The 24,881-nt window shown below is 55.2% G+C and overlaps 1 protein-coding gene across 1 annotated transcript; it reads right to left on the reverse strand.

The window, feature by feature from the left end:
- Positions 1-15,903: 15,903 nt before the first annotated feature.
- Positions 15,904-24,436, reverse strand: GPRIN2 (G protein regulated inducer of neurite outgrowth 2). Its single transcript, XM_067025210.1, has 2 exons — positions 24,168-24,436; positions 15,904-18,285 (listed from the first exon to the last, which is right to left on the reverse strand). Exon 2 carries the CDS (start codon positions 18,277-18,279, stop codon positions 16,915-16,917), a length of 1,365 nt encoding a protein of 454 aa, XP_066881311.1. The 5' UTR covers positions 18,280-18,285; positions 24,168-24,436; the 3' UTR covers positions 15,904-16,914.
- Between the last annotated feature and the right edge of the window lie 445 nt (positions 24,437-24,881).

Raw genomic sequence — 24,881 nt, forward strand, 5'->3', positions numbered from 1 at the left:
CCCCATTACCATCCCTGGCAGAATTCAGGCCCTGAAACGTTGTTTGGACTCACACCCAAAACCTAGGTGTTGGGCTTCCCTGGTGACGCAGTGGTTGAGAGTCCACCTGCCGATGCAGGGGACACGGGTTCGTGCCCTGGTCCGGGAAGATCCCACATGCGCGGAGCGGCTGGGCCCGTGAGCCATGGCCGCTGAGCCTGCGCGTCCGGAGCCGGTGCTCCGCGACGGGAGAGGCCACAGCAGTGAGAGGCCCGCGTACCGCAAAAAAGAAAAAAAAAACCCTAGGTGTCCAGGGGTATGGATTTTCCAGACCTTCACCTCAATTCCACAACTTGCTGAACTGGAAAAACCCAGCCACTCTGCACACTCAGGTGTCAGCAAGAGCAGTGGGCAGAGATCCTACGAGACAGAAGAAACACGATGTGTCTTATCAGCAGGTCCACCAATTATGGCTGTGCACCCTCACGTGAGAACCAGACAAAGATGCTGTTGCTCCAGGATGTCTGCATCCAGGCACTGTGACCACAGGAGAAAGGGTCACTCCAGTAGACCTCAGCCTCACTCACGCTTGAGTGAAGGAAGGAAGGAAGGAACGGGCAGTGACCCAGCAGGGCATCCACAGGGACCCAACCCCTCCCCCAGAGAAATTCCACAGTTGCTCCCAACAGGGGGATCACCGGACAACTGCATTGTGGGCCCTCAACACACTCTCCTCGACCCCAAACACAAGTTTGTTGAGTGAATGAACAAACGTCACCCCCAGGTACAGTCACTAGAGCCCCTACCTTTTATTGCTCCTGTACCTTAGAAGCACACAGACATTTCTATCTACAGGATCCAGTGTTCCTCCAGGAAAATCCAGCTAAAATGTAAACTTGAAGGTGGAAAGATCACACCTCCCCTGTACCTACCTCCTACATCCCCTAGGCCCGCCCACCTGCTCGGCACCCTCAGGTGTACACACCTGATCAATTTGCTGTGACTAATATTAGTGGTGGGTGTTCCAGAAGATGTAGTGGTAATTGTTCCATTACTAGTATGTTGCTTTGCCATTTTAATCCTCGACTGAATGAAATAATTTCTGGGGCCTCATCTACCTTGAGACAGAACAGAAAACATCCATCCACAACACAGACAAATTTGCAAAGCAGGTAGAACTCGGTTTCTACAGAGCCCACCTGGGACTCACACCGGGCAGTGTAAGAGCAAATCCAAATTCAAACCTCCGGGCTTAATTCTCCGAGAATAAAGACCTCCCCCTTCCCTTTTCTTAGGACATTTACTTTAGAACACGTGGGAATTCCTTCTCTGTCTCTTTGAACATCCTTTAAAAGTGGACATGTGTCTGACACTATCACATCTCAGAATGTTTCTGGCAGAACTGGGCATGTCTCTGAAATGTGACAGAGGAAAAAAAAAAAAACCCGACTTCCAGCTCCTGAGAGGAGAACCTGACTCCAGCGATGCGTGGCTCCAAACACAAACTCACCTCCACCATGGAGAAATCAGTGATTGTTCATCTGGGAACATGGATGGAGCAGGTGGTCTCCGCTCAGCTGCACAAAGGGTGAGACGCTTTGTCTCTCAGTGGGTTCGCCCCTGATGCCACCTGTGACGCATGACCCACTGTGGTTTCATGCTGGTTCCAAAATAAAAGGTGTTTTCTCTCCTATGTTTGTGGAATGTCCCCTCCCTTCTATCACAGGTCAGGGTCTGAGTGTCCTCTCCTCCTGTCAGAGGTCAGGGCCTGAATGTCCCCTCCCTCCTGTCAGAGCCCAGGGTATGAGTGTACCCTACCTCCTGTCACAGCCCATTGCCTTTTGATAATGTTAAAGATGACCTGAAGATCCAGAAATCCCCTCACCCTCTGTGTCCAGGAAACGACTTTCCACAAAGACCCTTCCCCACAAAGACCCAGCTGAGACTCAGGATCCCCCATTTCCTGACCAGGCCACAAAGACCCAGTCCCTCCCCGGACTCATCAGCCAGGAGTTGACCCGCTCATTCCCAGAATCTGTCAGAACAAGGGCTGGTTACCCATGCATTCCCCTCCTCCCCAGCCTGAGCTGCAGCCACTGCCCTCTGACAGGGCAGAAGCCCTATGCAGAGCACCTCCTGATTTGGGGCCTCTGATCCACGTGCCATCAGGCCACCTTTCATGCCATCCCCACGCCCAGGCCTTTATACTTGTGTTTACTCTTCTCCATGGAAAAACCTCCTTTGCCCCAACTATCCAGATGCTTGCAGACCTTGTCAGGAGTTATCCCTACTGTCACAGTCCCCCCTCTATAGCCACAGTCCTCCTCTATTTTTATATCCTCCCTCTACAGTAACAGTCCCCCCTTTACAGTAAGAGTCCTCCTCTACTGTCATATAACACCTCTACAGTAGCAGCCTCCCCTATAGAGTAATAATCCTCCTCTTTGTCATAATATGCCCTCTAAAGTAAGTCCACGCTCTAGAGTAATAGTCCCCCTATATTGTCATAGTCCTCCTCTACTGTCATAGTCCTCCTCTATTGCCATAATCCCCTCTCTACACTAACATCTCCACTCTAGTGTCACAGTCCTCACTCTATAGTAACAGTCCCCTCTCTGTTGTCATAGTTCCCCCTCTACAGTAACAGTGATCCTCTACTGTTATAGTCCCTACTCTATAGTAATAGTCCTCCTTCTACAGTTATAATGCTCCTCTATTAACATAGTACCCCCTCTGCAGTAAAAGACCTCCATCCATTATAACAATACCCCTCTACAGTAATAGTCTTCCACTGTAATAGTCCCCCTTCTTTCATAAAAGCCCCTTTTCTACTGTAATAGTCCCCTCTGTATGGTAATCGTCCCCCCTCTACAGCAGTAAACCTTCATCTACTGTAATGGTCTCACCTCTACTCTAATAGTCCCCTCTCAACAGTAATAGTCCTCCTCTACTGTAATAGTCCCTCTCTACAGAGTGGTCTCCCTCTATTGTAAGAATCCCCTTTATGATAATAGTCCCCCTCTATTGTCATAGTCCCTCCTCTATTGTAACAGCTCCCGCATTATCATCGTCCCCCCATTGTAACATGCCCCCCTCTACAGTAATAGTCCCCCCCTACAGCTGTAGTCCTCCTTTATTGTAAGAGTCCCCTCTCCACAGTAATATCTCCCCCCATTGTCATACCCCATTTATTGTCACATTCCCCCTCTATCATATGAGTCACATCTCTATGGTAATATTGCCCCTTGTACAGATATAGTCTTTCCTCTACAGTAATGGTCCCCCCTCTACTGTAACAGTCCCTCTCCCTATGAGTATACTCTCATGCCCTCGTAACAGTCCCCCTCTCTCCTCACAATACTTCTTTTGAAATAAAAGTCTCCTTTCTAACCCAGATTTGATTTTATTTCATAGGCCTCATAGAGTGACATACAGCAAAACACTTATTGCAGGGCCCCGGCATGGGCACCTGTGGATGTGTGTCCCCCATCATGTAGGGCGCCTGTTGGTGTGCCTGTGTCACCATCACAGAGGAAACCTCTCCCCAAACACAAGTCAAATGACACTATCAGTATCCTGTCCACACCTGTCCCTATGTCCCCAGGCCTCTCCCCATAACTCAGGTCACCTGAGCACTGGATGTCCCATCCCCTCCTGTCCCACATCCGCCAGACCTCTGTTTCATCAGACTCTGGGTCACTTTGTAACAAGTCCCTCATCCTCCCATTTGCCCCCACCTGAGAAGGTCATGGGTTTGTCCATGGTGGGAGGAAAATCGTCCCATCCCAGTGGACACCAACCGTGCACTTGCCAGGCACGCACCTCCTCCCAGGTGCACAGGTGTGGGTCACCCGTCCTCTCCGTTGACTGCAGGCCCCAGCTCTCTGGTTTCCAAGTACAGATTCAGTTGTGCTCTGCACTAGTGCAAACCCAGAACTAGCCAGGTGAGCCCCATTCCCAGGTGCAGTCCCAACCTCGAGCCCTCGGACAGCAAGCCTGGGAGTAAGCCGGGTGCCCCTAGGTGCCCTGATGCCTTCCCCACCGAGCACTTCCCCAGCTGGATCCGCTCCACCCTTTGCCTTCTCGGTCCACATGGGGCTCAGGTGAGTACCAGGAGAGGCCTTCCCAAAACGCAGCGGGGCGCAAGATGAGTTAAGGTCTCAGTCCCGATGCCCTGCCTGGACGTCCAGGTGAGACATCTGAGCCACCCACCTGTGACAACACAGGAAGGCTCCTTCCGTCCCCCCGCGCAACTGCAGGTGGTGACTGGCACAGAGTAGACACTCAGGAAGTAATTCTCAGGTGAAGGAATGGATGGACGTGCACACAGCCGGCAAACCCACCCGACGTTCCAGTCCTCCTCCTCACCCAGACCCCTGAATGCTCACCAGGACCCCCAAATGCTCAGCAGGCTGCTCAAATGCACATCAGGCCCCCCAAACACGCACTCAGCCCCACAAATGCTCAGCCACACCAACCCGCCCCGATGGCCCCTCAGCATACGCGCACAGGACAGGAGACCTCAGCCGACAAGCCCTTCCCCGCCCCCCGACCTCATCCACAGCCTCGGTTGGCAACACAGGAGACGGTGGGCTCGTCACACACACACCCCTGTCCCGTGAGCTGCAGTCCAGGGGCTCCTGCAGGCTCAGTGGCTCCCCCTCCTCACGCTGGGAACACCGGAGCCTGCGCGTGGATGCTGGCCCCCCCAGGGGGGCCCCCGCCCTCCAGCCCCTCCTGCTGCCCCTCCAGCCCCTGGGCCCCAAGAAGGAAGGAGGAGCCAGGGTCTGAGGGGTGTGTGGACCACCCCTGACCCCCACCCCACCTGGAGACCCTGAATTCAGACAGACAGGTGGTCCTCACCCGACCCTGAGTCCAGCCAGCTCCCCTGCTGCAGGCCCAGCGTCCTCTCTCAGGCCCCCGGAGGGAGCCTCACACACTGCCTCACACACTCCGGGCCGTGATTGGATGTAAAATACCCACTCCTGTGAGGGTGTGGGCGGAGCTACCTCCCAGAGCTGACCTGACCTGCCCTGCCCCAGACGGGACCCCACTGTCCCCACTGTGGGGACCGCACTGCCCAGCTGGGGGCCCTCAGGTCCTCACAGCAGACAGCCTGCAGGGACCAGACCCTCACAGGGGACACGAGGACTTTCTGAGTGTGACCATGGCATCCAGCTGTCAGAGGACAGGACTGAGGATGTCCTGGGTGTGACCACTTGGATAAAGTGTCAGGCCCCAGGCCCCGGTGGGCCAGTGCTAGGGGTGATGCTCCAGGAGACTCCTCCCACCCAACTTCCCCACTCCTTTCTGCAGTCTGCACTCTCCCCTTCAAGGAACCGTCCCCCCACCAATCCCCCCATTTGCTTCCCACATTGAATCCCCCCGTGGGGCTCAGCGGTGGACAGATGGGGCTGAGGAATGTCCTGGCGTCTCCAGGCATCGACAGGCTGCCCCCAAGCTGCAGCACACCTAGCCCACGGGCCTTGAGCCCACAGGAGACGAAAGGCCACCACTTCCCCCCCAGGGTTGCCGTGCTTCCACCCCAGCCAGGAGGCCTTGGTAGAGAACAATCCAGGCCAGAGGGAGGCTGGAACCAGGAAACTCCACAGTGATGTGCCCTCTGTAGTGTGTACGGTCAACTCCCACGGACCCCCGGATGGGAAAGACCCTGCCCACACCATCCTCCCCGCATAACCCTAGGTCCTGCCCCTGGCCTGCTACTGTGCTGCTCTGAAACAGGAGCCCTAGGCCAGCATCTGTGGTCGGCACTGTAGGAATGTGTCTGAGCATGGGACAGAGAGGAAGGGCTGGGGAGGGGAGGAGGGGAAAAGGAAGAGAAGGGAAAGGCCCACGAGGGAAGGGGGGCGACTTCACTGGTGCGTTAAAAGGCAGCGGCCAGGGCTTCCCAGGTGGCGCAGTGGTTGAGAGTCCGCCTGCTGATGCAGGGGACACGGGTTCGTGCCCCGGTCCGGGAAGATCCCACATGCCGCGGAGCGGCTGGGCCCGTGAGCCATGGCCTCTGGGCCTGCGCGTCCGCAGCCTGTGCCTCGCGGTGGGAGAGGCCACAGCAGTGAGAGGCCCGTGTACCGGGAAAAAAAAAAAAAAGGCAGCGGCCACTGAATACAATGGGAGCTCCTGGAAGGGATGTGGAACAGAGGGGGCATCAAACGGAAACCCGAGGACCTCTGAGTAAAGTCTGTAGTTTAGTTAGTACTGTACCAAGGTTAATTTCTGAGTTTTTGATAAATGGTTATATGCTGGGGGAGAGAGGTATACAAGAACTCTTTAGATTATCTTTGCAATGCTTCTGTAAATCTAACAGTATCTCAAAAACTGAACTTAAAAAAAAAAGGCAGTGGCCACAGCAGAAAGGGCACCTTAGGGGGTCAGAAACCTCTCGCCCTCTTCATGTCCTGGCTCATGTCATCCTCAGCTGGGCTCTCTGAGGCCGGGAAGTGGAGCAGCAACCCTAGAGAAGCCTGGCTTTGGAGGCAGAGAGCTCCAGGCTATCAGCTGTGGTGCTGCAGCTCACCATCTCTGCACGCTCACCCAGCTACCCACCTATCCTACTGTGCTTCCTCTTTTGTGCAGGGCTGGACTGAGGATGCACAAGGGGCCCAGGACGGGGAGGGTGCTCCACAGAGCTCTCAGCTCTGCGTCTGTGGCTCCCACCCCCTCGCACACAGTGGGTTCTCCACGAGAGCTTGGCAATGAAAGCAGAGAAAGGGGGTCGCCGTCACCCTTCTTACGGCACCCACTAAAACGGAATGTGGGGGAGGCCCACCTGAGCCCAGCAACCACTGACTGTGGGTGCAGAAATCAAGGACCCCTGCAGGCTCAGCCGTCCGGACCGCTTGCGCCTCACCCCCAACCCCACCCAGGGCACAAGGGGAGCATGGACAAGGCCAGAAGACCTCAGCTGGGTAAACGATGGAAGCCAGCATGGAGATGCCACAGGAGGCTGCAGCGCCAACAAGGAGCTGAAAGAAAATGCTTTCCTTCCCCCAGCCTTGGTCCCAGAGGTCGGGTCAGGGCAGGCCGGCCGGCCCAGCACATGCACTGTCTACCTGGGACACATTCTCAGGTACAGCAACTGCCGTGGGCCCGGGAAGGGAGCCACTGGGGTGGTGGTCCCTCTAAGGGTTGAGAGGGTGAGGTTGCCCATGGCTGCCAAGAACGGACACTCATGTACACTATGGTCTTTTGGTGACAATGATATGTCAATGTAGGTTTATCAATTGTCACAAATGTACACTCTGGTGGGGGACATTGGTAACGGGGGAGGCTGCACATGTGTGGGGACAGGAGGCATAGAGGATATCTCTGTACCTTCCTCTCAATTTTGCTGTGAACGTAAAACTGCTCTAAAAAAAATTGTCTAGTAAAATGTAAACAAAAAATACTTGTAACATATATATACAGGACCACATGTTATTAATATACAAGGAGCTCTAACAAATCAATAAGAAAAGAAGAATCTGGGACTTCCCTGGTGGCACAGTGGTTGAGAATCGCCTGCCATTGCAGGGGACACGGGTTCGAGCCCTGGTTCAGGAAGATCCCACATGCCGCAGGGCAACTAAGCCCATGCGCCACAACTACTGAGCCTGTGCTCTAAAGCCTGCGAGCCACAACTACTGAAGCCCACGCACCTAGAGCCTGTGCTCTGCAACAAGAGAAGCCACCGCAATTAGAAGCCCACGCACCACAACAAAGAGGAGTCCCCGCTCGCTGCAATTAGAGAAAGCCCGCGCGTAGCAACAGACCCAACGCAGCCAAAGATAAAAAATAAATTTATTTTTAAAAAGACAAAGAATAATCCAGTGCAAATGGAAAATAGGCATAAGCAGGCAGATCATAAACAGATTCAAGTGGTCTGTAAATATATTAGATAATAATAATAACTATAACATTTACTTAGCCTTTATTTTGAGCTAGGAACTGTGCTAGCACTTTACATGTGTGATGCCGTTAAATCCTGAAATCCACCTAATAAGGCCATTTTCATATCCTCATTTAATAGATGAAGAAACTGAGATTCAGGGCGTTCAGCAACTTGCCCAACATCACACAGCTTGAGAGGACCAAACAGGAATTCTCATCCAGGCAGTATCACTAAACAGAATCTTACTCATAGTAAAGGAATTGCAAATCAAAATAAGCATTAAGGTATCATTTTTTCACTTACAAAATTAGCCAAAATATTAAAGTTTGATAAGACTCAAATGTTGGCATGGGTGTGAGAAAATAAACATTTTCATGTATTATTGGTACAATCTTTTTGGAGACCAATTTGCTGGTATTCATGGACACTTTATACATACCACCAGTTGAAAACTTTATCCCCAGATAATCTCACAGATGTACACAAAATTATACATATACAAGGATATTTATTTTTACATGGTTTTTTGTTTTTTGGTTTTTTTTGCGGTACGCGGGCTTCTCACTGCTGTGGCCTCTCCCGTTGTGGAGCACAGGCTCTGGACGTGCAGGCTCAGCGGCCATGGCTCACGGGCCCAGCTACTCCATGCCATGTGGGATCTTCCCAGACCGGGGCACAAACCCGTGTCCCCTGCATTGGCAGGCGGACTCTCAACAACTGCGCCACCAGGGAAGCCCTACATGGTTTTTTTTAATAGCAAAAAATATAGGCAATAACATAAAGTCCAGCAGAAGAGAACTGGTTTAATTTTTTTTTAATGCACCTGCATTCTATGCAATACAATATACCCACAAAAAAGGAGATGGAATCTATATATGGCAACATTATCTACAAGATATATTAATTTTTAAAAATAAATGCAGAATAGTGTCTCAGTCAACCTAATTTATACAAAATATTTAGAAATCTGAGCTTGTGATTACAGAGAAAATCTCCTGGTGGACCCATGGAAAGTACAGTGGGAACCGTGGGAACTGCCCAGCGGGGAGCCAGGCAACCTTCACTCTACACTTTACATTATTTGAAATTCTTATCATGAACCCATACAATGTTGAAAAAACAAAAAGCCAAGGTCTGTACTGTTTGAGATTCTTATCATAACTATCTATTGCTTTCATTTTAGAAAGGCAAAAAGCCAGGCCTAGAGTCACACAGACTGGAGTTTGAATTCCAGCTCCTTCATTTCCTGGTCATAAAACAGGGCAAGTTACTTGACCTCTCTGAATCTCAATTGTCATTGGGAAGTGGAGCAAATTGTGAGAAGTAAAGGAGATAACATATGCAAAATATCATCACTGCTTCTACCATTTGTTTAGTGTCAGAGTGTAGTAGCCACTATTATCATTGCTTTCATTCACTGACAGACTATGAAAAGCTGATGTTTTTCAACTGGTTAACTGTGCGTAGCAATAAGTTCTTGCAGCAGATTTTAGGTCTCTCGCTTTCTAGGAGAATGTGATGTCTGGAGGTGCTGCAGCCATCTTGTGACCATGAGGCTAGCCCTTGCTAACACCCTGAAGATGGCCAAGCAGAATTACAGAAAGAATCTGAATCCTTGGTGTCTTCATTGAGCCACTGAGCCTACCCTAGAACAGTGACCTCCTAAATTCTTTTTTTTCTCCTAAATTCTTAACTGAAATTAAGAATTAAGTGTTGAATTAAACATTCTCATTGTTTAGATAACTTTTGATTCATAATTCAGTTACTTGCAATCAAAAATATCCTCAAGGGGGCTTCCCTGGTGGTGCAGTGGTTAAGAATCAGACCACAATGGAGGGGACACAGGTTCGAGCCCTGGTCCGGGAAGATCCCACATGCCATGGAGCAACTAATCCCGTGCACCACAACCACTGAGACTGCGCTCTAGAGCCCACATGCCACAACTACTGAAGCCCGCGTGCCTAGAGCTTGTGCTCCACAACAAGAGAAGCGACCACAATGAGAAGCCCGCCCACCGCAATGAGTAGCCCCCGCTCGCCGCAGCTAGAGAAGGCCCCCGCGCAGCAACGAAGACCCAATGCAGCCAAAAAAAAAAAAAAAAAAAATGTCTTCGAGAGACCACCTCAGGGAGGCTTTGTGGGCATGTAAAGAGAGAGGAGTGCTTGTCCTGGGCCCAGCCACTTCCTCTCACCCCACTGAAGAAGAGAAGCCCACCCCTGCTCAAGTTCTACTCTCTCTTTCCATCCCAGACACAGCCCTGAGCCACACTTCAGTTGAGAGGCTCTATCCAATCCTCCTGCCTGACATGCTGCAAAGAACAGGCTCTCCCTCCAACCTCTCTCTTGGCTGCCATCACCCCTGGCACACCCAGCTGGCCCTGGGCACCAGACAGAGCAGGTGTAAATCATGCCAGGCAAGGAGTGACAAGGGGAAAGATCCTCAGAATCAGCCGCCACCGCAGTGACCTTTAGGCCCCAGTCCCTCTCTGACAGTCAGCTCTAGCTCTGAACCCCCTCCTCAAGCCCACTGCCCCCGGTACTCCCTCGGCCGGAGAGGGTCAGTCCCCCGTGACGGGAGGCACACTCCTGGCTGTCCACACCTGCTCTCTCCATGGCCCAGGAAGAGGACCTTCGTGGGGTGGGCCCACGGGGCACATTTCGAGGCTCTAGGTAAACTTAAAGACAAAGGCAAGCCGAAGAAGAAGGGTTATAAAAAAAGGCTCCTACACTCAGCCCCCTCGGCGTGTGTAACTCACATTTGGAGTCAAGGGTGTAAGTAAAGTGAGGCTGTCTTCCCTTTCAAAGGCCGAAATCGCCCCCGCCCCCCCTTCCCCTTCCCGGCACCCGCACCCCTCTCTCCGCCCCGCCTCGCTCCGCCAGGACTCTACCCCCTCCGCCTTCTCCAGCTCTTTGCTCCTCTCTGCAATCTTCCGTTCAGCTGTCCTGGTTGGCAGTGGAGCGTCAGGAGTGGCGGAGGGGGAGGAGAAGGCGCAGGGACCAAACTTAGCAGTGTCCTCCATCCCCCCACCGCGCCCCGCGTCTTGAACAAGGGGAAGGTCGCTCGAGGCCGCCTGGGGCGGGGCAGGGTTGGCGGCTCCCAACCTGCGCGCAGCCCCAGGTGCCTCTGGAAGGAGATTCCTCGGCCACAAGGGGGCGCCCGTGCTCCTCCGGCGGGCTGCGCTGCCCGGGTCCCAGCTCCGCACCGAAGCCCTTGGCTGACCCCGCCAGCCGCCTGGGACTGACGCCCAGCTGCGTTCCAGCCCCTCTGGGACCACAGTTCTGCTGATTCCTGCCTCTCCTTTCCCCAGCCCAGTGGTGTGACCACGGAGGAGGCCGTGGGCCATGCCCAGGGGATTGCATCAGGGGAGAGGGGAGTTGGGTTGAAATCTTCTCAAGAAGCCCTTTCCCCTCTCTCTGAATTCCCCCAAGTCTGAAGGGAAAGAAAATCAAACCAGAGAGTCTTCCTTAAAAGACGCAAGCGGGGCTTACAAAAGCCACAAAGCTTGCAAACCAAATGGCGTCCTTGGCCACTTCCTTCCCAGACCCTTGACAGCTAGAAATGAGATGTGAAGAGAGGAAGGGCAAAGCAGAAGCCTAAAGGGGACAAGCCAAGTGGGCCTGGGATGAGAGGCAATTCCACTCCTCCCCAGCTGGACTGAAGCACCCCAAGTGTAGTTCTTTGGTGAGCCATAGAACATTCCATCCCCAACAAAGGCTCCCTACTTGGGCCCACCTCAGGCCTTCTCAGTGTCTCAGAAGTCTTCTCAGAAGTCTCCTCCCCCTGCCCCCAGCCCTGGCTCCTAGACACAAGTCCAGTCCCACACAGGAAGGGAGCAGAGATCAGACAGTGCGGTGTGTCCCTATCGAGGCCCAGGCCATGCCCCAACCTAATTACAAGGCAAGCAAGAAGATTCTGAAAACATGACAGGGACATGACTTACCTCAAGCCAGCAGATGGGTACCACCCACGCATCGTGCCCCTTGGGTGACCTAGCCAGCCAGGGCCCCATAAAGATCACCCAAACTGAGGATTGATAGGTGCCCTTCTAGCCTGATCAAAGCCTCTTCACTCACAGGGCAGGACCACTGACAACTGATTTCTCTCTTTGGGCAAAAGCGGTGGAAACAACCTGACAAACCAACCCCAAGTTGTCCCAGGGAGGCCTCCTTCTCCAGGAAGAAGCTCAGAAGCTATTCGGCAAGCTCAAACAGTTTGGGTTTTGTCCGAAGGGAGAAAGGACAGGTGGGAAGGAAGGGCCTGGACTAGTGAAAATCAGGAATGCCAAGACTCTGACCATGAGAAGAGAGAGATTGCTGTTTGGAGCAGAAGGGATAAGGCAAGGCGGAGCTTTGGCATAAAGGGAAGGAAGCAGCGGGTTGCGGGTTCAGCGGGATGGATGGTGGGAGATGGAAGGTTTCTGGGGGCAAAGAGGCCATGAGACAGAAAAGTAGAAAAGGGGGGAACCAAAATGAAAGATGAATAGGGGATGGGGGAGAAACAGCACCAAGGGCAGTTGGGTGCAGGACCTGCAGAGCCTCCCCACTGGCCCCTGGGATGGATGCCGATGGAGGCGCTCTGCTCCCTCAGCCGTCTTAATAGGATGCTGAGAAAGCACGCTGTGTCTTTTCTCAGGAAAAACATTGGGAAATGAAAAGCTTCTGGGGAGCCCACCGCAGACTAGCAGTGAGAGATGGGATGCTTCTCCTTAACATGGCTCTGGGAGCCAGGGTTTCAGAGGACCAGGGCCAGAATACATGTGTCCCAAGCACGGTTCAAGGCAGAGGGTGAAGGACCTGGAAAGAGGCTCTGAATGAGGGAGGTTTAAGGAAACAATGTGGGCCTTGATTAAGGCCAAGCTGACAGGGCAAGAGCTGATTCCACTGGTGGCTGTGGAAGTGGTACCTAGCAACAGCAGACGTGTGCTAAGCGCTAACTCAGTGCCAGGTACCTTATGTGGGCTACTTCGTTTACTACTCACAGCAAGCCAAAAAAGGGAGGCACCATTATCACCTCCATTTTACAGATGAGGACGTTGAGGATCAGCGAGGTTAGTAACTTGACTAAGGTCTCATAGCTATAGGTGAGATCCAGGATTCAAACTCAAGTTTTAGACTACTAAGCTATAGTGCCCCCCTCAATATCCTAAGTATCAGGACCTGCATCAGGAAGACCCCATTGGCCTCCTGTGAAATAAAAATCCAGTACCTCTGCGGGACAGAGACCCAATTCAGCGGACTCGGGAGGTGATGTCACAGTGGGCCAGGGCCATTCTCTGCTTTTCCACCCTCCCCCACACTGTGCCCTCAGCCCAGCAGTAGCCTACACTCTGGCAGGAACAGCTTCCCCCCCAGGTAGACTGGTGATCCCTGTGACGGGGATGGCAGCTTTGGACTTGGAGAGGAGATGCATGCCCTGTGTCCTGGCCAGGCCCACAGGTGACAAGTTCCAGGGAGCCAGGCTCCAGCTACTGGGACCCCAGGTTGCCAGGAAGGAGAGCTGGTGGACGGAAGGGAGATCCCTGGAGAAGAGGTGATTCCTGCCTTAGCAGGGAGCTCTAGGAATCTGGAGAATGCTCCAAAGGACAGAATCTACCAGAACAAAACAAAACAAACAAGACCAGCCAGGACCAACTGGACCCTTCCCTGACAAAGCTGTGATCTCCGTTACTTTATTTCAAATTCAAAACAAAACAGACATACACATAATGAAATCCACCACCTTTCAGAGCCAGGTCTGAAGGGGTCCCAGAAAGTCTGGTCAGAAATCTGGAGTCTGAGAGGAGGAGATCTGTAAATGAAGCTGGTGGCCATGTCCTGGGACCCTAAACCACTGCCAGTCAGGCCCAGTCAGGAAAAGGCCACAGCAAGAAGCGGGTGGGAGGGTTGGGTCTCCAGGATGAATTCAAAAATTAAGCTGCAGCTGCTTCAAGTAGACTTGTCTGCAGAGGCTGTGCAGCCTGGGCTAGTGAAGCCAAGGACACCATTTCCACTGTTCTGGGGCGGCAAGCTTACCTAGGAGGGTGTTCTGGGGGCCCCAGCCATGCACAGACCCAAGCTCGGACACAGGCCAGGCTGGATTCCAGTGCCACCCTTATCTCAGTCACGATGAGGTGGGTGGCTGGCTAGCCCTCCCCATTCAGGGCACAGCCCAGCCTACCATCTTGACATACCAGGTGCAGCCTAGAGTGGCAAACGGAGAATGAACTCTTGACAGTTTGCATAGGACAGAGGAGAAAGTCTCTTCATGAAGGGTGTCACTGGTCCCAGCCAAGCCCTGTGGCGTGCAGCCCTTCACCTGTCCCTCCCCGACGTCCACCTACCTCTCCTTGTCCCAGGTAATAGCCTCACCTCCTTTTACTCAGACTGGAAGCCTCAGCTTCCTGGAACTCCTCCTCCTTCCCAAATCCATCACACGCTGTGTGTGTGTGTGTGTGTGTGTGTGTGTCTGTGTGTGTGTGTGTGTGTGTGTGTGTGTGTGTGTGTGTGTGTGTGTGTGTATGCACGCCCAGCCCTAGCTGCCCTCTCCATCTCTCCCTAACAGGCCGCTCCTTGGTTCCCATTCCCCAGTCCCGCCTGGGCTCCTCCCTCCCACCTCTTCCACACGAATCTCCCGTCACGGCAGCCAAAGGGACATTGCTGTAATGAAGTCTGTGTCCACCCCTGCTTCCACAGCTCCTATAAAATCCCTTTCCTCAGTCACACCAGGAGCCTCACAACTAGGACCCCCTTGCCAGCCTCCCAACACAACAAACACCCCAACACAGCCTGCACTGCAGTGATTCACCGCAGCCTGGGCAAGACAGCCACCTCCAAGCCTCTGGCCAGGCCGTTCTGTCTGCCTGGTATGCCCTTCCCTGCTCACCCACCAGTCCAGCCCCGCTATGTCATCAAGACCCTGCTCAGCTCTGGCCCTGTGTGAAGATGCCTTCCTACCCCAGTTCATCACCCCTCCCTCAGTGTCGTCACAGCTGGGGCTCCTGGCGCCCCCATGCAGGGCCAGAGAAGAGGGCACCCTGGTACCCACGTGTCACTCCCCGGAGCGTGACATGCCTGCCCTGAACCACAGGCATCGGGATGGACAGGCCCAGGTGCCCGGGCTGCACGGTGCCAAGAGCCTTATGACTGCACAAGAACCTGCTTGATCACATTTTAAAAGGGGGGTAAGGTCAAGTCCCCTCCTGCACACCACACCCACCCCTCTGGCCCAGCCCTACCCTCAGAAGCAGCTCTGATTAGCTGTCATTTTCAAGCAGGGGCCACATTTTATCTGGCCTCCGCTGGGAGTGGGAAAGGCACATTTTGGGGTAAGAGAGTCCCACGTTGGGGCCTTGGGATGCATTCTGACCTAAAGCATGCCTTTCTCACCTGGTTCCTGTTAGAATGTCACTCCTGCATTAAATGTTAACCCATTGTCACATGAGTCATGTCCACCTCGAGTACTGGGCCCTTGGGGATGGGGAAAGGTAAGCCAGCTGTCAGTTCCTGGGTTCCTGGGTGCAGAAGGGGGCCCAGGAACAGGGCCAGGCCATGGGCAGGGCTGCATGTGGGCCCTGACTCCACCTTCCGTGACTCTAGGCAGGGCACTAACCTTTGGCTCCCTCATAAGGCGGCGCTGGTGGATTCTGTCCCAGGAGCTTGGAATCCCCAACACTAAGCCCTAGGACAAGGACACAAACTCACTCTTACCCTCCGCAGGTCTCGAGAGCTTCTTTGTCAATGAAGTCAGGCTGTGCTAAGCGCCAGTGTCCTGAGCTCCCCACCCCCATGGTGCCCTGACCCCCATGGGCTCACAGCTCCCGCCATTTCCCACTAGGTGGGAGACCCCACCCCAGGCTCCTTCCCTTTTCCCACCCTCCTGCCCTCCCTCCTTTTTTTTTTTTTTTTTTGCGGTACACGGGCCTCTCACTGTTGTGGCCTCTCCCGTCGTGGAGCACAGGCTCCGGAGCGGCCATGCCTCACGGGCCCAGCTGCTCCGCGGCATGTGGGATCTTCCCAGACCAGGGCACGAACCCATGTCCTCTGCATCGGCAGGCGGACTCTCAACCACTGCGCCACCAGGGAAGCCTCCGCCCTCCCTCCTTTGAAGAACTGCACCAGCTGAGACTAAGTCCTTAAGCCAAAGGAGCAAGGTGATAATGGTACAATTTCAGGCACTGCGACATATTTTGGGACAGGTGGCCACCTGCTCTCTCCCTCCTGAGGCCAGTGCCTGACACAATGACTTACTGGGAGGCTGGCTCTTAGATGTACCCTGCAGTCCTCTGTAATGCTCAGAGTCCCCCATCCTACACACTGTGAGCTCAGCAAGGGCACGGGCAGCTTCTTTCCCAAGGAATTCACAGAACCCGGTACGGAACATGGGCTCAATAAATTCTTCTTGTTCACAACCGCCCTGCGCTGCCAGCCACGTGCTGCAGGAAAACACTACAGGCTTCAGCCAGCCTCAGCTCTGCTCTCATCCCACCACCTCGAGCTGTCCAACCCAGGGCATGGCAGCTACAGCCATGCCGATGTCTGTGGTTGCGTCTATAAAACAGAGTGAAGAGGTAAAGACTCCACAAAGTAAGGGGATGAGTACAGGCTGTGGCACATGGGAGACCTCCACAATGTCAGTTCCGTCCCCTAAAGACTCAGACAGTCCTTGCCACTTGGGGCCCCATGTCTCATGGCAGGAATCCGTTGTATCTCAGCACTGCTGTAAAAATAAAACCATCAAGAGGCCTGGGGAAATCATGGCAGAGTTCTGAGGAGAGACTGAACAGAAGGTCGAGGGTTTTGACAGAAAAGTCAGGATCCCCCTTATGCACAGTGTTGAAACTGTACCAGAGTTCAGAGCCGGCTGTGCAGACGTAGCTCTTGGAAATCAAGCCCTTAAAAACTGGCCCAGCTGCAGGGGGCAGGAAGCCCCCAGGCTGCAGTCCTGTGGTCTGCAGACAACCGAGAACAGAGACACGCGCATGGGTGCCAGTGGGTCCAAAGGGCACAGGGCCCCTACTGTCCCTGGGGCTGAGTCCATGGGCCCAGGGCAGCTCCTGGGACTGCAGCTCCTTACTCAGGGGCCGCACTGGAGCAGCTACAGCAGCTGGGGCACTGCAGGGACTGCATAACAGCTCGAAGTGGCCCCCTCCGGCCCTCCGCAGACAGGCTGTTCTCGCTGGCAGGGGCCCGCTGCAGCTGCTCAAACTGCATCTCCAGGTGCTTCTGGATGGCCAGGCCGAGTACCTCAGGGTCCACTGCAGCTCCATACACCTCCCACGTCATGCCCTCAGCATCCCATCGCACGTCCCGCACAGGAGATGGCACCTCCTCCAGGCTGGACCCCAGAGTTAGCTCTGGGAATGTGTGCAGGGCCACAGGGGCCTCCAGAGGCAGGCTGGTGGCCACAGCTTTGCAGACTGCCTTGGGGGCCGCTTGCACACCAGCATCCTGGGCTGACGGAGGTGATGCCAAGATGGGGGCCAAGTCACTTGCTGAGGTCATGGTCCACATATCCTTGGTCCTGGCGCCAGCCTCCATAGCGAACCCGGTGGGACCCCAAGGGTATGCACAGCAGTGGGAATGCCCAGGAAGCCCCGACGGCAACCTACACTGGAATTTCACCCCATGCTGAGCCTGCAGTCCAGATTCACTCACTGATGCCACTAGTTTAGGAAAAGCCAGGATCCCTGGGGCAGGCAAGCCATGGCAGCAGCTGCTGGCCCCCACCTCCCTCATGCCACAGAGTAGGGCTGCTGGGGGCAGAGCATGGCAGGAGGTGGTGGCCGACTGCCCAGTGGCTTTGAGGCTGCTGCTGTGGGTCATTGTGCCCCCCAGGTCAGGTGGCAGCACCCACACCTGACTCTCCTCCCGTGTCCAGGCTGAGCTTGAAGTCTCATCCTCCAGAGCCAGGTCCCCTTCCAGGCCTGCGGGGGCTTGGCCACTCTGGCCAGAAGTGCTGCTGGGCTGCAGCTGAGCTCTGTGGACAGGCGAGCTGCCCAGGGCCGAGCAGCTGAGGCTGGCCTTTCGGGCACTGCTGTGGCCCCAGGTCTGGGTGCTGCAGACCAGGTCCGAGTGGCTTCTCTGCACAGCGGTGGCTCTGGGGTCCCGCAGGCAGCGCAGGTCCCCACAGCCCACGGTGGACACGTTGCCCATGGTGCTGCTCCGCCAGTGGTCCCCGGCCCGGGGCTGTGGCCGGGGGCTGGAGGCCCCTGCCTGCTCCTCGGTCTCAGCCTGGCGCCCTTCCTCCTCCGGGACCTGGGCACCTGTGCTGGCCTCGCCCGGCTGGGCCTGCCATACAGTGCTGCTGGCGCTCTTGTGGAGCTCCGGCCTCTGCCCCCGGCCTTCGCCCAGCAGGCTGGAGGAGCTCCAGGACAGGGGCTGAGGGCAGGGACTGAGGGGTTCCTGGGCACCCCGCTCAGGGCGGCTGGATCTCATGGCTGCCTGCAAGAGAGAGAGAGGGAGGGAGCGGTGTTGAGTTGGGTGCGGCACGTCCGCTGGACTCTGCTGGGGCCCACAGGGTGCAAGGCACACTGCGGGGACAGCTTCAGTCCCAGCCTGCCTGACCAGTCAAAGCCACAAGCAAAACGATGACAGAAGAGCAGACACTTCAAATCAAGGTTACCACACATTATACACAGCCATGACACTTCAAATATCTAAAAACCGGAACCGAGCGATCAGAACGAGCCCTAGGGTAAGGTTCTAGAGAGCACCCAGAAGGCCAGCTGTTGACCCTTTACTGCTGGGTTATGGGGAACAGGAGATCCAGGGGAGAGGCCAAGCCTGCTGGGGACAACAGGCCTTAGCACAGAAGTATTGCAGTATTTTAATAACCAGTAAAGCTCAACTGGTGAATACTAGCCGGGTTCCTCCCACAACTGTCAGTATCTCTTTCACCTGGACTAGAGCCTCCTTGGTACACGGTGCGGGGAGGGGGGTCAGAGAAGTTTCGTGGGACAGGCAAGAAATGAATACAGGGCACACTGAGAAACACCCTGGGTTCTCCCATGCCCCCTCCCCATCTTCTCTGGCATAGCCTGGCTGAGCTGTCACATCTCTGGGGGTCAGTCGTGGCTGCTGTGAAGGGGAAGGGCTTTCCTGGCTTCCATCACAGGCTCCACGGGCAGGAAGAGGCCCCCATACCAGCCCTCTATGCACAGGACTCACTCGGCATTTGCTCATTCCTCCCGCAGCCATCTCCTGAGCACCTACTGCATGCCAGGCTCTTGGAATTGGGCAACGTGGAACTAGTTTAGATCAGCTGTGCACCCCCTCCGAATGGGGTCCAGTAAAGGCCTCCCCCACTATCCAAAAGTACAGCATTCCTATGGAACCGTTCGTAAACCAAAATGGTGTAAAGCAAAGAAGCAAACACCTTTTCTTGTAAAATCCTCTTTGGATTTCTTCCCTTTATTGAAAACATGTACTAATTAATGTAGGTCTCTCATAAAAGTGAAGTGACATAAAGTGAACTTTTGAAAAGCAGGGGATACCTGTACCACCTATTAGACACCCGCACCCTTCCTGCCCCATTCCCTCCCTGCCATTCCTGTCCCTTCCTCTAGCCATACAGACTCCTCCAGACCTGCCCATTGGCCCGTCTGCAGCCCAGAGTCAGCACCGGCCCCTTCAACCTTAGTGTCTCCTCCCGGGGAAGCTTTCCCCAACAGGACTGGCTCCATCTCTGGCTGAGCACTGTCTGGCCTGGATGGAAAAGTCTGGCCAACTGTGGGCCTCCCACCAGCCTGAAGCTGTCAAAGCCTGTGGCCTGTTCCCCACTGTTTGTCCTAACACGTGGCTGGCACTCAGAGAATGTCTGCCGTGTGTCTGATGGAGAGAACAAGCGAATACAAGAGTAAACCCATAGGGGAAAGGGCTGAGTGCCAAGAACGGGGTCTGAGGGAGGGCATTTCCAAGGCAGGAGAGCTCACTTTGCATGATGGATCAGAACTTCCTGGAGGACCAGCCACGGAGGTCAGGCCTGGAGAGAGAGGAGGGAGATGGTGCCCAGGGGGCAGAAAGCAGGAGGCATGTGTTCAGAGCACAACAAGGGGGCAGCAGGCTAGGGGCTGGGCAGGGCCCCAAAGGGAGGGAGTGGGGTCAGGGCATCTGGGCCAGCCTGGCCCCGACCAAAGCTGTGAATTAGAAACATTACTCAGACACCCAGCCAGGCAGGACCAGCTGGAGAAACACGGCAGGGATAGCAGGCAACAGCTGCAGTTTGGGCAATCCCAGTCCTGCCTTCCCAGCCTGGGCTGATAAGAACTGTCAAGAAACCAACCACCCTGGCCAGGTGAGCAAGGCCACTTGAAAGGGAATGTGGGAAGGGCTCTCGGGAACTCAGTTTCTGTGTATTACAAACTTCTTGCTGTCCCAGAGCTCAGGAGACGGCTGGTGGCTGTTCGAGCCAACGGTGAGGATGTTTCTAGGGCAGCTGTCGCCTGAGAGCTCCAGGCTCGCCATGAAGCCCAGTTCAGCACAACTTACGGCAATGATGGAAAGATGCTGCTCTGTGCCATCCAATGCAGTAGGCACTGGTCACATGTGGCTACTGAGCACTTGACATGTGGCTAGTGCGACTGAGAAACTGAAATCTTATTTTATTTAAATTTAAGTAATTGACATTTAAAGGGCCACATATGGTTAATGACGACCATACTGGACTGTGCAGCTATAGACATGGTCCCATCCTGGGCAGGAGTATCCTGTCCTGGCTGTTCCTTGGGGCTGAAGCCAGACTGGTCCCTGGAAGAGTCAGGAAAAGGATGAGGAGGCAAGAGAGGACTATGGCCCAGGCCCAGCCCTCCAGATCTAAGATGGACACATAAACAGAGAAGGGCGACAAAGCCGATAACAACCACAGTGATGATAATAAGAAAAACAGCTTCCAGTGCCCAGTCACCCACTGTTTGCCAGGCATGTGCCATCTCCTTTCCAGCACTGTCTCATTTAATCATCCTAGCAACCTCATGACATGTGTCATCTGAGACGTATGAGAGAGGTTTAGTGACTTGCTCAGGGGCACACAGCTGGTAAGTGGTTAAGCCAGGAATTAAACCCAAGAGTGTCTGAGGTCCTCTATGCTCCCTCTGGGCACTGTGCAGACCCCCATCCTAGACACCATCACTCTCCACTGTCGTTCCTTTTTATTTACTGTTGCCATGGCTCAACTGGAGTCCCAGAACCCGGTGCAGTGTCTGGCACTCCCAGTGGTGACCACAACATACCAGTGGAACAAGCGAATGAGCAGGAACAAAGCCTGGATGTCCTTCCCACCCGACCTGCTTCTTAGCAGCCTCATAGGCTGCCCAGAGTCAAGAGGGCAGGAGGAACACCTGCTGCGTGGGAAGGCTGTGGTCACAGAGAGCCCCCGGCAGGCAGACAACCACTGAGCCCCAAGACCAAGTATGCCAAGGAAGCCCTCTCTGGACAGCCTACACAGCTTCTGGCTGAGCCTCACCTACCCTGGACCCTCCTCACAAATAGGTCCTTAAGAAGCCAGGCCAGGCCCTGGCCCCCCTAAGGAAAGGGTGGGACAAGGCTGGGGATACCCTCAGACTCCACCAGGAGCTGGTGAGAAGCCGTCAGTGACAAGGGTCCTGCTGTGCCTGCCTCACCAGATGGCTGTCTAGTGTCCAGGGTTGGTCATCACCCAGTGAGAGAACAGTGACCACAAAGACACCGGGGATGGGGGGAGGAGGTTATATTTTTGTTGGTTCCCTTCCTCAGCCCACCTCCACAAATGGCAGGTGACAAAACTGAGACCTGGAGCAGCTCAGAAATGTCAGAGAACCCACAGCTGAACCCTAGCTGGCCTTCCCAGCCCGAACGAGGAAAGGGCTTCAAGGGAAGTTACTCGAGTTATGCCAGGGAAAGGAGGTTTCCCACACACCCTACCACCAAGAAGAGGGGCCTCTCCGGAAGCAATGGAGCTGACCAAATGAACCTTGGAGCCAGGGGCAAGCAGGTGGGGCAAGGGGTCTGCTTCCAACCCAAGCTCTTCCCCTTCCTACATATGTGCACTCAGGTGGACCCCTAACCACTTTGAGCCTCAGTTTCCCCAATCTGCAAATCGGAAATAAATCCCCACCCTGCAGGGCTGTTGTGAAAACTGAATGTGATGGCATATGGACTGCCTGGAACAGTGATTGTTAATAATTTTATCTTTCTTCCTTCCACCAGGAGTGACTTGTGCTCAAGGTATCACAGGACTAGTACTGGGGGGTGGGGGGGAGCAGAAAGATGGCTTTTAGGAAGCCATCGAGACATCCTATAGGTTAGCCTGGTCTTGCTTCTTAATCTTTCCTACCCTCACCCCATCCTAGGACCTAGTTACCGACAATGTTCCCAATGTGTCCATCATCACGCTGTTTCCAAGTCTATTTTAAACCTCAGCTTTGAAGGATACCCATGCGCACGCTCATACCTGCATGTATACAGACACACACAAGTTTGCAGTCTGCATTCTAAGTGCCCCCAATGGCATGTCCATCTGCCTTAAAAATCATGGAAAAGGCTCTGGTTTCATGCAAAAAAAAAAAGACCCTGGGAAGATGTTTCAGCACAAGTTAAAGCACAGGCACAGAGGTATCCAAGACCCCTAGTGTTCTTTAGATGACACTTTAATGTCCTCTCTCCTGCCCCACTTGATGCCAGTCAAATTTGCAATGTGGCCGATTCCCTGTGGCCAAGGCAGCACTCTCCTGCTGCCTCAGTTCTGCTTGTCAGCAAGTGGAGGAGCAACCAGCCTCCCATGCAGCATTCGACCAATATCATTCTGAGTAAAAAAACTCCAGCTCTGCAAAAACTTCCAGGGTGGCCCAACCAAAGAGAATGCTAGGTTGACCTGGTCAGAGGTTCCAACTCCTGCTGTGTCGCCCTAGCGGAGGAGCCCAAGGCCTCTGGGGATGAGCCCAGGGGGATTACCAAGGCCAGTGCAAGCAGGCCCCATTGCAGACCACACCTGTGGCATCCATTTAGGTCTTCTCTTTTAAGGGACAGGCATTTGGATGATGACTTCTGCTTCCAGCAAAACCAAGACAGGAAAAAGCAAAGCTATGTGGTCAGGAGGGGAAACTGCTCATATGTTGAGATGTGAATCTTACCCCTCAGGGACCAGGGAGGGATACACACCACCCAAATCCTTCATTGCATAGTGAGGGTGTGGCAACCTCCAGCAGGTGGTCTGATCCATCCCAGCAGCAAAAGAGGGACTGACAGGACCAGACTGTTTAGGGCCAAAGTGGGGGAATGCAGCAGGGAGCATTCCTGAGCTACTGAGAAGTGTTTAGAGGGACAAAACTTACCCATCACAGAGCCTTAAGAACAAGATGCCCAGCTCACAAGCTATGCAGGAAAGGCTTCTGGGGTAACAGTGAGGCAGAGGCCCCAGGACCCAGCTCTGCTCACCACAGAGAAGCCTAGGCCCCACCAGCCCCAGAGCTTCCTCCGCTGAGGAGGATTTGCCCATACTTCCCAGGAGGAACCTGGGATGGAGAAGGTCAGCCTTCAGGCCCAGCTGCCCCAAACCCAAAGCAGCCCAGGTGGCTGGTGTGTCCCTACCTGCGTGGCCACGGGCACCCATGAACTAGCATAGGCCCACGCCCCAGCCGTGGACACACCAGAGGCCGACATACAGGCCCGTTTGCTGTGTGAGCCTGCAGGAAACAGCATCCACACAGCTGCACACTGCACAACAAACGTACAGGCTGTGGAGCCAAAGGCCTGAACACACCACACCACACACTCTCCCCTAGGGGCAAGGGTCCCTGCCCTGACCCTCCCACACAAAGCCCACCGGGACTCAGGGAGAAGGTCCTCAACACGATCCCCCAAACTAGGCTACAGACCTTCCCAGCAGCAAAGACAGTGACTGAAGGAAGCTGGGGCTGCGGGCCAAGGGGGTAGGGATGGAGGGCAGGAGCAATGAGAGGGAAGGGAGGTCTGGGGCTGGGGTCAGTGGGAGGAGGGTGGGATGGGCGGTGGGGATGGAAAAGGGGGGAGGAAGGGGAGGGGAAGAGACCCTAGGAACAGGGGTGGAGGCAGAACGAGACAGGGTCCTGGGCGGAGTATTGAGAAATGGGAGGATGGGCAGAGGAGACGTGGAAGAGAGGATAGGAAAGGCAATGAGACCAGAGAGAGGAGGGATGCGGCCATGGGGGGCGCTGAGCACTGGGCGGGGGGGGCGGGGGGGGGGGCGGGATGCGGAGGGTCCGAGTGCAGGGAGAGGTGAGGAGTGGGGTTCCGGGGCGCAGGAAGGGGAGGCGCCGCCCATCCCACCCTCCTTCGCCCTAACACGGGCGAGAACGGAGCTGGCCTCTCACCCTCTCGCCCGCCCAGGGCCGCGCAGGCCGGCGGAAGCGCTGCTCCTGTGGCCGCCACAGGTGCCCGGCGCAGCGGCCCAAGATGGAGCCGAGCCGGACCTGGCCTGGGCCGAAGACGCCGCCAGCCGCGGTCCACCCGGCCCGCGGAGCCAGAGCCGGGGAGGCGCCGAGGGGTGACTGGGGGCTGGGGTGGGGAGCCGGGGGAGACGGGACGAAGGGGGCGGCAGCCCTGCTCACCTGGGCCCGCCCCCGCGCTCCACCGCCCACGTCGGCGTCCCGGCCCCGCCCCCGGCCCCGGCCCCGCCCCCACGGTCCCTTCGCTCCCCGCACTATCCCCACAGCCTACAGCCCCACGAACCCTCCCCTACTCTGCCCCGCGAGCCCCCAGTTCTCCTTCCTGACCCCCTCCTTGCGGCATGTCCCAGTGTCCCGTCTTTTCGGCCCCGCCCCCACCATGATCTCCAGTTTTACAGGCCTGTCCAATGACCCCCCACCCAAGACATCCATCTTTCCGACCCAACCCCGCCGTCCCCAGTCTCATAGGCTCGGCTCCCCACAATCCTCCAGCCCCCGACCCAGCTCCCCAGCCCAAGTCTTCCTAGCTCCGCCGCCTCGGTCCTTGTTCCCCTTCGTCACCACGCCCCGCACAGAGGTCTACAGCCGCTCTGGAGACCCCCTTTCTCACGGCCCGCACCGTGTTCTTGGTCACCCTGG

The sequence above is a fragment of the Kogia breviceps genome, chromosome 2, assembly GCF_026419965.1.
Source record: "Kogia breviceps isolate mKogBre1 chromosome 2, mKogBre1 haplotype 1, whole genome shotgun sequence".
Lineage (NCBI taxonomy): Eukaryota > Metazoa > Chordata > Mammalia > Artiodactyla > Physeteridae > Kogia > Kogia breviceps.